The sequence below is a fragment of the Diospyros lotus genome, chromosome 1 (assembly GCF_014633365.1).
Source record: "Diospyros lotus cultivar Yz01 chromosome 1, ASM1463336v1, whole genome shotgun sequence".
Classification (NCBI taxonomy): domain Eukaryota; kingdom Viridiplantae; phylum Streptophyta; class Magnoliopsida; order Ericales; family Ebenaceae; genus Diospyros; species Diospyros lotus.
In genome coordinates this window covers 35,684,405-35,700,720 of record NC_068338.1, presented here as the reverse complement: position 1 = coordinate 35,700,720, position 16,316 = coordinate 35,684,405, and the positions used below count along the sequence as shown (strand labels likewise).

Here is a 16,316-nt window from a genome sequence, read left to right as displayed (position 1 = left end):
TGGGGTGTTTGGCTTACCCTTTTTTTAGAGTTTTTAAGTTAGGTACTGTATAAATTTTAAAAGTTCTATGTTTGAATAAATGTATTTTTAAGGTATTAATAAATAATTATATATTTGGTTATATAAAAAAAATTAAAATAGATATGTTAAACATAGGTTAAGACACAAGCTATGCCACATCAATTTTTTTTCCAGCACAATTTCATGTCTTATTGCAAAAATGGAAAAGGCACATTTTACCAAAAACAATATCATTAGAAATTAGGGTCTATTGCACTAAAGGTGTATTTGATTGCATTATTTAGAATTTAATTCTAGGTAATATTATTTAGAAAACAAAAACCATCTCACTCCCTTGAAAAATGAATTTCATGAAAAGAAACTTTAAATGATTGTACCATATATAATTTTTCATGAAAAAATTAAGAGTGTTTGATTGTTTTTCATAAAAAATGTATAATAATTACAAAAATATGTATAATCAAACACACTCTAAATTCATCCACATAAGCAGGCAAGGATTCGTGAATCTCAACCAGTTTGGGGACTCCATTGTAGCTCAATGTCAAACACCATTATCAAACATCTTCGACACCCTCACTTCAATAAATATTTTCAACTCTCAAAGCAACTAAGAAGAAAACATATCAACCAACCCGTCTCCCAAAAGATGCCACCAATCAAACTAAAGAAAAATAGATTTGTTATCCTCAATCCCCATTTAACACAAGGGTGAACTAAATATCACATAGGAATTAAGTTTTTTCTAGTAGTAAGGACAATTGTAAGTAAAATTGGATTTACAAAGTTGGAATAGGAATAACTAGACATTTAATTTAGTCCATCCCAAGCTAAAATAGAAACAAGGTACCTTAAATCATAAATTCTAGTTTAAAATTTTCCTTAAACGAAGAGATATTAGTTATCTACGTTAATGGTCAACGATCACCTAAAATTTTTAGCACAACTTGGCATGATCTAAGATAGTTGCAAACTATGCTAGACATGACTTGACTCATTTGATATCTTTAACCGAATTTACGAATAACTATTAAATGATAGTGTAAGGAATTTTGTTCCTTCATCTAGGAGATCTCTTTACCTACCTTTATACTTGTATTTTTTTTTTTTTTTTTTTTTTTGTCTCTCATCTTATATTTGTATCTTTAAAATATTATTTAGCTCCACATTTTCATACATATAGGGTAATGGGTACTCAATGGGTGCCCATATACTTTATATATATCATTCTAACAAATTAATATTCATGGTTTAAATAACTTTACAATAATTTGATATAAGTGCAAGCAAAAAGTTAAGAAACAACCATTACAATATTTTAAATTGGTGAAATACATAAAGTAGTAAAAAATACCACATTAGTTATCAATCACAAGGGTAAGAGGCCACAAGTAGATTGTGCTTAGAGGCCAACATGTCCGAGCAAATATTTAAATACCTCATCTATACTTTTCCTATGAGTATTTTTTTATACAACATAGATTTTGGGCCTACTCACCAAAGTAGGATATCCATTGCTATTAAAGGCATAATAAGTCCCCCTCACCTTTCACCATTTAACAATTTTGTCCTCTTAACTTAAATAAGGATCTATTAGCCCCCTCAACTTCCAATTTTAAAGATATTAAGTACCTCAACTACTAATTTTGTAACAAATACATACCTTATTGCAGCAAGTATTTGAGCGTGAGTTACACGCGATGGGCCCCACATTAATCAAGCCAATGGGAGCATGCCACGTGTCTCCATCTACTAGAGAGGAAGAGGCCGACGAGCGGTGGCGGATAGCCACCTGAAACGACAGAGAGAGAAAGAGCGAGCGGGACTGACAGAGAAAGAGCGAGAGAGGGGCAGAGAGAGGAAGAAGAGGACCGCCCCCATAGCCGGCCACCTGCCCCAAATCGACGCCTGCACCGCCCCCTGACGCCATAGCCGGCCACCCGCACGAGAAAGGCGAGTGATACAGAGGGAGAGCGAGAGATACAGATAGAGAGAGCGAGAGATACAAGAGAGAGAAAACGAGAGATACATACAGAGAAATAGCGAGAGCGAGAGATGCGAGAGCGAGAGAGACTGACAGAGAGAGAGCGAGAGTGAGAGAGAGGAAGAAGACGATCGCGGAAGAGAAAGACGCTATCGCCGCCCCCCGACCCCAATCAACGCCCCGATCTGCCCGCGACCCACCTCTCACGCCGCCCTCCGACCCCAATCGACGCCATCGCCCTCTGCCCGCCCACGCTTGGTCGCTGCTATCAAAGGCCCCCCAACCTCGATCGACGCCTCGGACGCTGCTGGCGACCACCGACAGCGAGAGCGAGAAAGAGGCAATGAGCGAGAGGAGGTCGCCGAATACAACAAGGAAGAAAGAGGTGAAGTGCTGCACGCGGCTCAATCGCGTGTGTAATACACGCGTTGACTCAGGTGTGTGTAAGATTCAAAATTGGAAGTTAAGGGGGTTAATAGGTGCTTGTTTAAGTTAAGAGGGCAAAATGGTTAAATGGTAAAAGATGAGGGAGCTGGGTATGCCTTTAGCCATTTTTTTTTTTTTAATGTTAAAAGATGATGATATTCACACATCTAGTAGTATTACTTACACATGAGTAAAAAGACATAAAACTTGTTAAAAAAATTATATTATAAAGAATTTTCAAATACCTTTGACCTTAAAATTGCATTTGAATAATTTACAAGGAAAAAAAAATTAGATTTGAATAAGATCAAACTTCAAATTCATTGTCTAAATACAAAAGCATTTAGATTTTGATTCTAATCTATCTTGGGTTTTGATTAAAAAAATAGAAGAAATTAAAATAACGCTTATAGAAATGTCATTTCAAATTACAAATTTTAAATAGTATAATTTGAAATCTCTATATCTAAACGCTGCCTAAGAGCATTGTCTTTCAAATACATATTTGGTCTTTTTCCTTACATTTGATATATAAACAACAATTTTAAGTATGCTAACAGCAACCCACATAAAAAGCATTCTCTTAACAAATAAAGATAAATTAGCCAAAACTTACGACCAATTTATCAGTCTCTCACGTGTTTTATGTGAACATGATAAAGGAGCCGATTATTTCGATCAAAAAGATCGGCATTAGCATCATTATTCGTTTTCATTATCAGTGTTCTTTTCAATTACAGCAATTTCCGGAAGCCATGAGTTGCATTGATCATTCTAATTCAACAAATATCATGGAGAATAAATTCTTACAGATCCAAAACACAAGCAACCAACTAACATTATCTTTACAATCACACGTGCAACATAAAAGAAGTTTGATCCAAATAATGGCACATGAAAAGATGGAATCAAGAATATTTCAATATATGAAAACTTTTTCTTTTCCAATGGGCAAATATAGTATACATTGAAGACAGAAAAAGTGGCGCATGCCTCTTGTTTTGACTTCAGAAATAGCTAGATGATACCCGCCTTTCTTCAAGCACGTTGTCATTGTCTACCCTGTCTCATAATTTCCCTATTTTCTGCAAAAGAAGCAAAAGGCAAATATATTGTTAACTCTATTCTGGTTTTGAGATGCAGGTCCAGACATAAAGAGGGTCTTCAACATGCAAATATCCCAAACCCAATTATCACTTCTTCATCAGCTTCTCTTATCAATACCTCTTTACCCAGATCACAAGGTTAAATAGCGTAACTCTAAATCTGAAAATTGTAACTGTGGATGTCTCATTTCTGTCACGACCCAAGGGGAATTAGAGAGGCAATACTGTAATTTGTTACAATTGTTTGTTAGGAGATGCTATTAATTCTGCTGAAGTGCACGTGGGAGCTGATTCTAGAATATGCTTTCAGATTAGTTGTTAGTTGATGCCTATAAAAGGCTACTTGTAGGAGGATGGATGTTATGTTGATGAATGAATTGAATTCAGTTTTCTCTCTTAATTCTCCTCTCTCTCCCTCGCTTCTTCCTCTCTTCCCCCTCAATTCTCTGTGTCCAGTTCTGTCTTTCCCTCCCTTTCTACTTTCTCTTTCCCGTATTCTTACCAAATTCCTTCTTTTAACCCTAGCCAAACCCTAGGGTCCTCACAATTTCCAATCTTAGCACATATAAACAACTAGTCTGACACAGTCTGTCACATTGTAGAAAATAAGGAAACAGGAATTGATGTGTGAGGAGCACTGAGCACTTGCTAATGGAAAATGTGTATGGGAAAAGAACTCAGCATACAATAAGGTAAAAAGAAACAGAAAAGAAAAATAATAAGGTAAACAGACGAAGGAAACAGAAAAGAAAAATAATGAGAAAATGCAACAGCTTTTAAATACCCATAAAGCAATTGACATGGCCCATCTTACATTCTTTTACTAATCAAAAGCATTGAAAGAGTTCGAAACCAAATCTAGAAGGTGATAGACAGCAATATGCAGCAACAAATTCAAATAACACCATTCTTTATTGATATTCAGGCGATTTGTCCAGGCAGATCATTGAAATGAATTATGGTGATAAGTAACAGAAGTAATCAACTGATATGGTGCAATTGATGGTGATAATGAAATTAACCCCTGAAAGACTACACGTTGGGGAAAGACTCCATGTCAGCCTCAAGAAAATGGAAATGGGAATTGGCCATTAACAAGTTTAGCATCTTATATCTGATCATTTTCTCTACCCAAGGCGTGAGTTTAACATTTTATTGAGTTTCAACCTTAATGTCTCCAAGTGTCAACCCTTCTACAGTTGAAACTCAAGATTCATGATTCTGAGAGTCTTGTCAGTCTTCACGCCTTTATTGGCCCAAATGAATTTGCCTTTCTTAACCTTGTAGAGATGAGTTAGCCTAATGCTCTTGAGAGGTTAGTAGGATGAAGAGCTTGCACTTGGTACTCATATAAGGTACTTTAAAGCACTAACAAACCAAACCAACTAATTTTTTGGTTTGAGAAATCCTTTCAGCACAGTTAAGAAGCTTTTCAAATGGGTATTTTGGTAATCACAAACAAGTCCTGTTTGTTTAAATTATTTGAAGTTTCCAAAGAAGTCAACATATGTAATAGGACCTGCTATGCCACACTTTCCACTTAATCTTCATTAGTCGATACAAGAGTTCCATATCCATTCAAAGGCCACTGCCAAAGGGACTTGTTCCTTTTTTCTGTATGCTGGAATACAGAAAACTGTTCAACTCAACATATCCAGCTAGTAGGTTCATCTTCATCTTCATCTCCACCATCAAAACAAAAAAAATCTAATTTTACTAATTTAGAAGTCACTGAGTTAATGGATCTGCCAGAAGATTTTTATGCTTATTCTCAAAACAACTGGATAAACTTAAAAAAGTGATGGTGACTATTCGTGATTACGAACATCTCTTGGATGAACCTACTTTTGCTCAAAGCACTTATTTGATCTTCAAGATGTCGAATTCATTAATCTTTCTCCATATGGTACCAAGCTAATGTCATCCTCTAAAAGTTTTAAGAGACTTAATTCTTTCCTTCAAATTGAATTTTATTTCCTCTACACATTTGGTCTGTGAGTTCATGTCTGTTTAGTGTGTTCCCGGAAATAATTCAACCTGTTGAATCTTAGAATACCATTACCACCCAGGTAAATGGCAAACCCACTCAACACCAGTGCTTCTACTCCTCCATCAAGGGGTTGTTCACAGCAAGAAGCAAGGGATGCCTAAGGAACAAAAGGCACAATAAAACAAATCTTCACAAAGTGAACTAACTGGTTACACAAAAATACAATTCCTGTACAGTATTGATCATCTAAATAACGCATTGGCAGTTATTCATGATCAGTCAACTCTTAACATTTTCGCTTACACTTTCAGTAGCATAAGCTTATAAATTATTACCCAAAACTGTCTAAACAAAATGATAACGGGCCAAGCAACTTTTTAAACAAATAACAATAATAGAATAATCAGAGAATTACCAATTCTGAAACACGAATTCATTTAAACCCAGAAAAGGAAACTAACAAGAATAGAATAATCAGTGCCTGCTTATCACAAATGAGGACAGGAAAAGGTACCCATAAATGTGAAAGAGCGAACTATGTGTATAAGGGCCAGTCTGTCCACGCCCCAGAGACATGGCCGTTCTCGCAGACAAAAGCTCGAACAACTGGCTCGCCATCGTCATGGTATCCGAAAACTCTCCTCAAACAGAACGCAGAATGTAAATCCCACGTCTGGTTGCAAGGGCAAAACGCACAATTGAGGTCAATTTTATTGCGGTTCCCATCATTTATCGTCCTCCAAACCCGCGACTGTTTGAAATTCTTGAAAATTCCCCTGAAAAGCATATAGTTGCGTTTCTCCTCGCTGTGAACACAACCAGGCCAATCACAAATGTATAGACAATCGCCTCTGAATCGACTCGCCAGCAACTTATTCCCCTGCTCGCGGCTCAAGCTGCGAACTCCCGAAGCCAAATGAGACCCGAATGATCCGCGAGTCTTCCTTCTCTTAGGAACAGAAAATTCACAGCCCGTCTTTATAAGACCCCTATTGGAATCTTCAGACATTTCGAGACCTTGAGATTCAGAAGCATTGTGAACCGTATCAAAATAAAGATCGTCGAATAAGGACCAGGAACACTCGGAACCAGAGGCAACCGCTACCGGAGTACCATCAATTCCGCTCGAAGAAGCCGTAGCTTGGCACTGACCTAATTGAAACAACCGAGTGTCATGATGGCTCTGATCCGGACCGAGCTCGCGGTCGAGACCGAAATCGGAGTTCTCCAACAAGACTCCTGCGTGGGCGAGGCCAGGGCAGCAGATGACGAGTTTGTGGAGGGCGGCCCAGCCGCCGGCGGGAGAGTCAGCGGCGGAGGGAGACGCGAAAAGGAGATCGGAAACCACGGAGGGAATTGTCTGGGAACATCTGGCTTTGCAGCAAACGTTCCTAATTAGGGCGGAGAATTTGGTGGAAACGCAAGCAAGCCTGGCCCAGTTGCGAGGATCGTCTTGGAGCTTGAAGAGTATGATAAGCACGACGTCGTCGGAAAGGCCTGAGAACGCGGAATCGCTCATCGTCAACTGGAAATGGGTGTCGATCGATCTCTCTAGAGCAGCGGTGAATGGCTAAATCAAAATCAATGCGGTTGCGTGGTGAGATGAATATGGAAACCCAAACCCAACAGTCGGATAGTTTCCGACGGCTGAAATGAATTTCTCTTTTTACAAGAGCCGGTAGATTTTTGGCTGATTTTGAAACATCCATCGCCTGCCATCATTGCTTTTTAAGTTTTCATTTTTTGCTGGCACGCTGTCCGTTTAGATGTTCATTATTTTTGTCTATCTTGAATTATATAAAAAAGTATTATAATCAAAATATTTCTTATTTTCATGCTCTGTGCCTCATGAACAACATTTTTATCATTAATACATTTTTATATAATCTAAAATATTCATAAAAATATACCAATAACATTATTCTTCTGCATTAAGTGACATACCTATTTTTTCTTCTTTTTTTTTTATCTTAAAAAAGCATATTAAAAATAAAATGTACGTTTTATAGGATGTGACAAAAAAACATTTAAAGGTCAATTGAAAGGCATTACATTTACTAATATAAACGTAAAACATAAAAAACCTACCATATTTCACCAACATTTTAACTTTCAAGTTTCACTAAAAAAAGTAGACAACCATTTAAAATATAAATCTTGTATTTTGAAAACAATAACATTTATTTCACATGTTTCCCACTGGTTTTAGAGTGAAATTTGTTCCTTTTATTTTTATTTTTTGAACTGCTTAACCAAAAGAAAATAATGACAAAAAGCTGCAACAGAACAAGGCCACGAGCAAGAGCACGAGCTGTCCGAAGACGTTTGTCTCGGCTGTAAAGCAATGATCGCTTCTGGGGGAGGGGCCATCTACTCTGCATATGCTTCCAAACCACATATTTACCCACCAAGGCCATTATTCATCATTATTGCCAGCAATGCACAATATATGCCAACGCGAAGAAGATAAGGGAACCTTAGCAGGTCGGCGGCCTAAGGTGGCCGGCAAAGTCTTTAATTGCATGGGGCTACCTAAAACACTTGCCATACCATACATAATAACCACACATTCTGAGTGAACCAGAACCATATATCTTTGTCAGCACTCAACAACAACCACTAGAACACATCAAGCAAGCGGCGCAAAAATCAAAAGCACAGTAATATACCAGTGTTCTGATTCGGACAGGCATTCAAGAATTAATTCGAAGTAATAACACATGTTGATCATTCCGAGTTCATCCAAACTTCAATCCTAATTTTATTTATAGTTGTAGTAGATAGACCACCCCTACAGATCAAGCCTCGGGTGAGGTTCATTCTGCATCTGGACTCACCCAGTCACTTCAGCCACAATCAAGCATCATCACCTGCTGTTAGGCACACTTCTTGCTATCAGAAACTGACATTTTTGGGACCACATGAGCGAAAAAAAAAAAAAAAATTGGTGGTAACACATTTGAGCATTAAGGAAAAGAAAAAACACAATGGGAGATGAGGGATTTTGTAAAACATAGAACCTGGATACACTCTTACTCCTGCTCCTGCTCCTGCTCTTGGCTGGACTCGGAGGGCTACGGCTCCGGCTAGGACTCTGCTTTTTTGGGCTTTTACTCTTGCGCTTCTGACGCTGGAGGTAATGAAATTCAAAATAAAAGCAAGTACAAAGTACAAAAACAGAAGAACGGCGGGAGCGTATACAGAATAGGTTAGCTATTGCAACTTTTAGGCAGTCCATTTAGAGTTTACTCATGGAAGGAAAGTTGTTCAACAGCAAACCCTAGTAGAAAAATTCAACTTCGTTGGTGTTGGTGAAAACAATGGCAGGGTTCAACTGATTTCACAAACTTCATAGCAAAGTAATGGGGCAGTCCAAGAAACATTTTGGCATCAATCCTTTTCCGGTCTCACAATATGGCATGAAGGAATGTAAGGTTTCACTTACAGATGGTACAGGAGATCTGGATCTTGAAGGAGATCTGCAAAAGTTCCAGAAACAACTCATTTTAATATCCACAAGTTCCTTTTAACTGATCCAAGAGCCTCGATGCCTCTTCCACGTCATAGATACCACAATCAAATGGATAAAAAGAAAGGCACAAAAATTTAGCAGACCAATAGAGAAATATGAAAAGACCATATGCCTCCGATAAATAAAAGGGTCCAGTAAAAGTCATAAAGCAGACCTCAATGAAAGCAATGCTATAGTTGTTAAGACACCAGTAGACAGGATGACCAACAAAGAATCCAGATACCATGCCTTATTACTTGGCAATGCTGAAAAAGCAGTGATAGTAAATTGTTCCCACCGCAGATCGATGGTGGTTCCCAATTTCCAATAGCACCTAGTACATAGTCCAGCTTTACCATCGCAATCCATGATCTTCTTTGTTCCCAATCTAGCACCCATGGACATTTGCGATGCTTAATGTATTAGAACAGACAAACCATGAAGGTTTTCTAAAGCTGCCCATCTAGAAAACACCATACCTCCACAACCAAAAGAGTTGCAGGCATTTGAACCATATCCCAACAAGATCCTAATAAGCAATCCCCAGATCGCCGCATAAATCCATATCTAGAAAAACAAGCAAGGTAATTTCATATATGTGTATAAGGTCAAAATGGAATTGATGATAGTTTGACAATGAGGCATGCTTCCTCAATACCACATCTGCCAAACAAAACATGAATTGAAGCAACGCTAGCAAACAAAATTATCAAATTAAGCCATCATTATTCCCAGTTTCATGTTTTCTGAAGCTAATGTGCTTCGAAATTGGGAGAGCACAGAAGAATGTATTAGCCATTTCTCCAACTGAACTGAGAATAGAACTCACATATATATCCTAGAGTTAAGATATTAAATAGCTCTCCTCAGCAATAGTGAAAATAGGTCCATTCAACCCAAGAGTTGAGAATGCAGATTTCTCAATTCATATGACCACAAAACATTAAAAACCTGTGTTCAAAACATGTTACTGATCAGAAGCTAACTCGGAAATTCAAGTGAGCGATCAGACAAAAAATGGCTGGTTGGTTAGCCAGGACAATGCCACCACAATTTCAAATGGTGCACACGAATTTGATCTAAAAAAAACTGTAATGTTTTACAGCTAATGGGTATTTACAGATAACAAGTGATAGTTGAGATTACTGTAATTAAAAAGTTACAAGGGGCGGACACATTAAAAAAATTAAAGTACTTGCAGAAGAGATGGAGAGGCCCAAAAACAACAGGACAAGGATGATGAACCATGATAATTCACGCATCCTAAAAAAAAAGGTAAAATATGATAGGTTGATAATAAAGATTTAGGTTATCAACCAAAACCATACCAAAAAAGGAATACCTTGACAAAGAACGTGGCTTTGATCCTGAACGCGAACGAGAAGCAGATCTTGAACGGGATCGAGCAGGTGAGCGGCGTGAAGTCTTGGCTTTTGGGGACTTACTGAATTCCACAAATGTGAAAATGAACAAGATGACAAAAGACATGAAAAAGAAATATCCCAATGTGACATATAGTCATATACCAACCTCCTGCTTCGAGACACGCTGCGACTGTAGCTCCTGCCTCTTGAGTTAGAACGACTGCGGCTACGGCTCCTAGAATAGCTCCTGCTCCGACTCCGGCTTGACTTATATTCTCTTACCTTAAGGGACATGGAATGTTAAAAAGGTGTATACAATGTGAAACAGCATTGCACCATAATGCATGTTGGCATTAAGATATCAAAATAATAGGCAAATCATACCCGAACAATTGAACGAGTGAAGGCATTCCGAAATTCAGAGTCATCAAGTTTCCTAATCTGAAGAACAAAACAAGGAAGCTTAGAGACATCAAGCAAATGATCAGCCCAGTAAACATTCATAACTTCAAAATTTTCACAAGTCGTTGCTTCAATGAGTTCAAAAAAGGACTGGCAATCAAATTATAACTTACTGCATATTTCATGTCATCATAGTTTGTGTAGTCGACAATTCCAGTAGTACCTGCAAGACAGGCATAACAGACAATATAAGACATCATTCACAAAGAAAAAAATCGTAGTAGGCCAATAATTCTAAAAAGTCCACTGCAGCAATTTGCAGAACAAAACAATCAGAACAGAGGACTTGAGTTTCAGGCAGATCAGTTATCACCATTGTTGTCAAACTCACAAGTCAACTCGTACGAGTTTACGAGCCATGTAGCTTTAAACAAGTCAACTTGCTTATAAACTCAAATTTTCATAAAATCGGAATTGACTCGCGATTCAATACTGTAAACTCAGTTTGTAAACCCGTAAACTCGATCTGTAAACTCGGAAAACTTGACCTATAAACTCAATAAACTTGGTCTATAAACTCTTAAACTTCCATACTTTTGCTAGATGTTTAACAATGTGTGTTGTTTTTATTTATATTAAGTTATGATTGACTTATGAGAATTTACATTATATATAAATTCATATTTGAAATTTTGATTATGGATGAATGATGACAAAAGATGGACTTAACTTTTAGAAATTTCATATTATTTAGTATTTTTGAAATTAATAGATGAATTTATTTTAAAATAGGTACATATTATACTTTTATTCATAAGGAATACGGTTGTAAATTGTAATAACCATGTTATGAAGAAATATTAATTCACTTTTTATAAAATTATATCATTCTGAACATATATTTACAAACATTAAAGAGCATTTTTAATTGTATCTAAAATCTTACAATTTTATGATCCGAGTTTACGATTCGATTTTATGAACCCTTTTTCAATCTCACTTAAAATCACAATTTTTATCACACTAATACAACTAGAAAAATGGACCTAATACATAGAATCAATCAGCAAATCCAAGTACAGGCTATGCCTTAAGGTGGGAATAAATATTCTATGGTCAAGTAACACAAACGCTGCCAACAAATTAGCTTCATCACCCTTAACTTTATACACTGAAAATGTTATTGCAATTGCATTTTTGGGTACATATACAGATGCCACCTAAATGGCCTGCCAACTCATCAGTACATACCACCATGACATCTTCAAAAATAGCATCACAAGGTTGGCTCAAAAGCTAATAGCACATTATCAAGGTCCCAAAGGCTAACTCTACTTTTATGACCAAAAGAACCTTGGTATTTTAACTTTGGAGCAGGGCTTAAAATTCCCCTCGAAATTGGTGTCAAGGTTATTGGACAGGATCCCTCAGCAAAACATTATCTCGCTAAGGTCGAGGAAGAGATTCAGATCTGAAGTTGAAGAACTAAAGGGCTCATCTATGCACTAATGCCTCCTCTTGAGAACCCTACATCTCAAACTTTTTTTGAAAAGAGAAGGTCCACCTAGAGATCCAATGATAATCAAAATGGGCCACCCATACAATTGCGCCACATAGCTGTCCTTCCAGACCGAACACAGACTGGTACCATCTTAGCAAGCACGTTTTTGTGAAGGTGGCGAGGACAAACACTGTCACTTAAAAGGCCATTCAAGTTTGCCGCTTGGCCTTTTAGGCAACAGTCAACAAAAAGCACATAAACCTAAACAGGACAGCAAATAATAATAGGTAAAATCTCATCAGTAACCACAAGCCCATCACTAACAAGCAGATTATATAGCTCAGAAGAATTATACAATGTAACTGCTCATAATCATACCACTTCCATCACGGAAAACCTGGGAGAAACAGACATCCCCAGCTCGACGCATGTGATCCTGCACCAAATGGATGACTAACATAAGGACTCCAGAAAAACAAGGTGGGGATATTCAATTTTGTATATCCATGCACACACAAGACAATTCCCAAAACAACTCCTGTTCACCTTAAGGTCCTGCCATGATGCAGAACTAGGTAGTCCAGTGACCAACACTGACAATAAAGACAAATTGACAATCAATTCCTACTCAGAACAAGTCACGCCAAACAAAATCAGACAACACATATATATCATATGAATTACAAACCACGATACTCAGAACGCCTTGACACTCCTCCTCGACTACCTCGACCACCACTATGGCTACTGTACCGATCTATTGATGATGAATGCCCACGCCCACCATGTGCAAGCTCTACCTATAATATCAGCAACAGAATACATTTAAGCCACCCTATTACAGAGAAGTATACAAGTTGCATAGAATGCATCATAAATGTGACTCACCCGCAGGCGGTGCCCATCAAAATCATAGCCATCACGTCCTCGAATGGCATCTTCAGCATCACGAGCCTCTTCAAACTGTTAAGGAATATTTTGCATGAATATGATGTGTATAAAAACAAAATAACCACAATTAAGGAGGTTGCAAACTCACCTCAACAAATGCATAGCCAGGAGGTCTTGGCGGGATTTTCAAATCTATATGAGCTATTGGTCCATACTGCAGCATGAACAAACCATTCACGCTCATGAAAGTATTCACGCGCAAGAGTGACACAGAAACCACCCCCCCCCCCCCCCCCCCCCCCAGAAGAAAGGAAAAAGAATAAATAACAAGTTGGCAACAAAAATGAAATAGGATGGATAATTTGACAACTTTCCCCTCCAAAACAAATAAACAAATGAGAATCTAGTACCCTTAAAGTTGTATGCCTTATGGCAAAGTAAACCACATTCCCCACTCCATCACGCTAAATCCAAATCTTAACTCAAAGCCATGGGCAGATCCACATGGGGAATTTGATTCTTTTTTCCCCTCTTTTCGTTTTGATCTTTTTAACCTGTTTTTTAAGGAAAATTGATAGAATTCAGGCATATGCCCTGACTGAATTTCTTGGCATTTATTTCTATGCACAAGCACTACTTCTATTATTCACCCTGTTTTTATTTGTAAATCCCTGGTCAAATTGCATATAATCTTTGATGCATGGTAATAACTTTCTTCACCTTTTACTTGGAGGGGTCAGGTTTTTCTTCTTCTTCTTCTTCTTTTTTTTTTTTTTTTTTTGAAGGGGGGGGGGGGGGTGAGCCTTTATTTGATCTAAGAGATATTTTGTGGCTGACAATAGATCCCAAGCATGGATAAAGGAAGATAGTTGTGTTACACAGCCACAGCCAATGTAAAAATCATTGAATCTTTTGTTATAAAGTAATAAACTGGCATGAGATACAATAATCTTACAAACAAATTACCATAGATATTATTGAGATTTTTTTTTTTTATATATCAGAGGAATCAGAGGAAGCCCTAGTACATAAACCTTTGGCAGAGACCGTCACCTTCTCCCCTATAACCTGTGGGTTCCAACCAACAGGGCAACAGCGGGAGACCAGATAAGCCCAGGTCAAAAACCTGTGCCTGCGCCCCCCCCCCCCCCACCCCGGTGTAGCACCAGCTGATACAAACTGCATTGCCCAGGATTCAAACACACACTCACTTCCCCATTCTTGTTGATACATCCACATTTTCAGAAGGAGTCAGGGGAGACAGAAAGGGCAATAAAGAAAAGGATCTTGGAAAGAGGGGGAGGAAGGAAACAAGGAAGGGTGAATGGAGTAAACACACTCACTTCAACACACCGCATCTTCTACAATTTTTATCAGGTAAATCTATGGAGACTAATGACCTTGCCAAAATAACCAGATGCATTAAATTCTTTTAGCAACATGTTCTTTTACTTCATTGCCGCAATAAAAAAACTAAACTAAGTCGTGCAGTAACCACAAGAGCGACAAACTTTCCAAATTAACCGGATGCATTAAATTCATTTAGCAACACATTATTTTATTTCACCATCAAAATAAAACTGAAGTATGCCATGTTGTAACCACGACGGAACAGAAGTAGATAGGGTTTTTACTTTGTAGAAGAGATCTTCAACTTCCCGTTCACGAACGTCACCAGGAAGATTGCCAACATATAGCGTTCTGCTTGAGCGACTCATTTCTCCTGATACCCAACATCGAAAATGACAAAAAGAAGACACAAGTGAATTAGAAATAAACAAAAAGAAAACGAGCGGTAGATCCTAAGTGAAAACTCAGAAGCAAAAAGGAGCTACAAAGGGAAATTGCAACGACACGAACACTAAACCCTAGAACGCACGGGTAATTTGAATGTCGAGAACAAACTGATTTCAAGAAACTTATACCTTAAGCGACTAAGAATAAATCTTCTTGGTTCACGCCCAAAACTAGAAATAGCTATCAAGCTTCCAGAAGTTAGCGTAAGTGAAGAGAAAATATCACAATGACTCCCTATGGAGTGAAACCCTCCTTACAATACACAAGACACACGCAAATAAACACACAAAACAGTGACATCAAGGATGATAAACGAGAGAACCTATTACAAAAGCATGTTCGATCTTACAGGATTTTGGGGTTCTCTACGGCATGAGAAGAGACGTTACCTTCGAAAGGTTGAAGATTGCTCTGAGCGAAGCGGAGAGACGGGAAAATAACAACTGTTTTCAAGATTAGGGTTTCGATGGATGAGGGGGGCAATATAGTAAATATGAGCTGGGGATTGCGTGATATTTTGATCCAATCCAACGGTCAAAATCGCATCTTGATCCAATCAAAGCTTATGCCGTGCCGTTTGCATTCGAAAATTAAAGAAGGAAAAGTACAGAATGAGTTTTTTTTTTCTGGGGGTAATTACGTACTTTTAATTTTGGGTTAGAAAATATCAAAAAAATAATGAGATAAATATTTACTTAAAACATTCATTAATTTAGGGCGAATTTAGTTGTAGAAAACATTTTAAATTTTAAATTTTTAACTTTATAGTAAAACATATTGATGTGTTAATCTAAAAGTTTAAAATAATTTTTTGAGCTAAAAATGTGTAAAATTCTCCCTTAAGAGGTTTCGAATAAAATGTAAATAAAATAATTTTGATATCAAAAAATTCCTCAAAAAGTTATATAAAAAGGATAAATAATATTTTTAAAAATATTAATTATAGTGAAAAAATAAATATTAAAATATGTATTATTCATAAAAATTTTAATTATAGTAAATTCTGAAATGTTATGATAGACATTATTTATAAAAAAATTAATTATAAATAATTATAAAATATCAATAAACATTACTCATTAGAATCTTAATACTAATATACCTCAATATTAAAAGAATAATGTTATTAATACACCTTTGTATATATCTTTAGCTACATAAAAGTGTACTAATGACAAAAATATCTTTCATGAGACGCATAGAGAGGTACAGAGTATTTTAGTCATAATACCCCTTGTGTAGCCCAAGATGTACAAAAATAATGTACATCTAGCATGATTCATATTAAAATAAACATTATTTCAAAAAATCATAATATTAGAG

The 16,316-nt window shown here is 37.1% G+C and overlaps 2 protein-coding genes across 9 annotated transcripts; both read right to left on the bottom strand.

Moving 5' to 3' along the window:
• Positions 1-6,041: 6,041 nt before the first annotated feature.
• Positions 6,042-7,271, bottom strand: LOC127795452 (phytochrome A-associated F-box protein). The gene has a single exon (XM_052327128.1). The coding sequence runs from the start codon at positions 7,044-7,046 to the stop codon at positions 6,063-6,065; it is 984 nt and encodes a 327-aa protein (XP_052183088.1). The 5' UTR covers positions 7,047-7,271; the 3' UTR covers positions 6,042-6,062.
• Positions 7,272-8,172: 901 nt separating this feature from the next.
• On the bottom strand, positions 8,173-15,460 carry LOC127795461 (serine/arginine-rich-splicing factor SR34-like). Of its 8 annotated transcripts, none has more exons than XM_052327166.1 (15): positions 15,383-15,419; positions 15,122-15,173; positions 14,831-14,919; positions 13,345-13,410; positions 13,194-13,268; positions 12,994-13,105; positions 12,852-12,898; positions 12,684-12,741; positions 10,978-11,027; positions 10,787-10,843; positions 10,569-10,684; positions 10,381-10,482; positions 8,973-9,006; positions 8,548-8,657; positions 8,173-8,400 (listed from the first exon to the last, which is right to left on the bottom strand). In XM_052327166.1, exons 3-15 carry the CDS (start codon positions 14,912-14,914, stop codon positions 8,394-8,396), a joined length of 918 nt encoding a protein of 305 aa, XP_052183126.1. In that variant the 5' UTR covers positions 14,915-14,919; positions 15,122-15,173; positions 15,383-15,419; the 3' UTR covers positions 8,173-8,393. The 8 variants fall into 8 exon arrangements, 6 of the variants coding, with proteins under 6 accessions (XP_052183126.1, XP_052183135.1, XP_052183102.1 ...); XM_052327175.1 differs by having other exon boundaries at positions 15,122-15,163; positions 15,383-15,397; XR_008021803.1 differs by lacking the exons at positions 8,173-8,400; positions 15,122-15,173 and adding exons at positions 9,214-9,426; positions 9,518-9,605 and having other exon boundaries at positions 8,973-9,080; positions 15,383-15,460.
• Between the last annotated feature and the right edge of the window lie 856 nt (positions 15,461-16,316).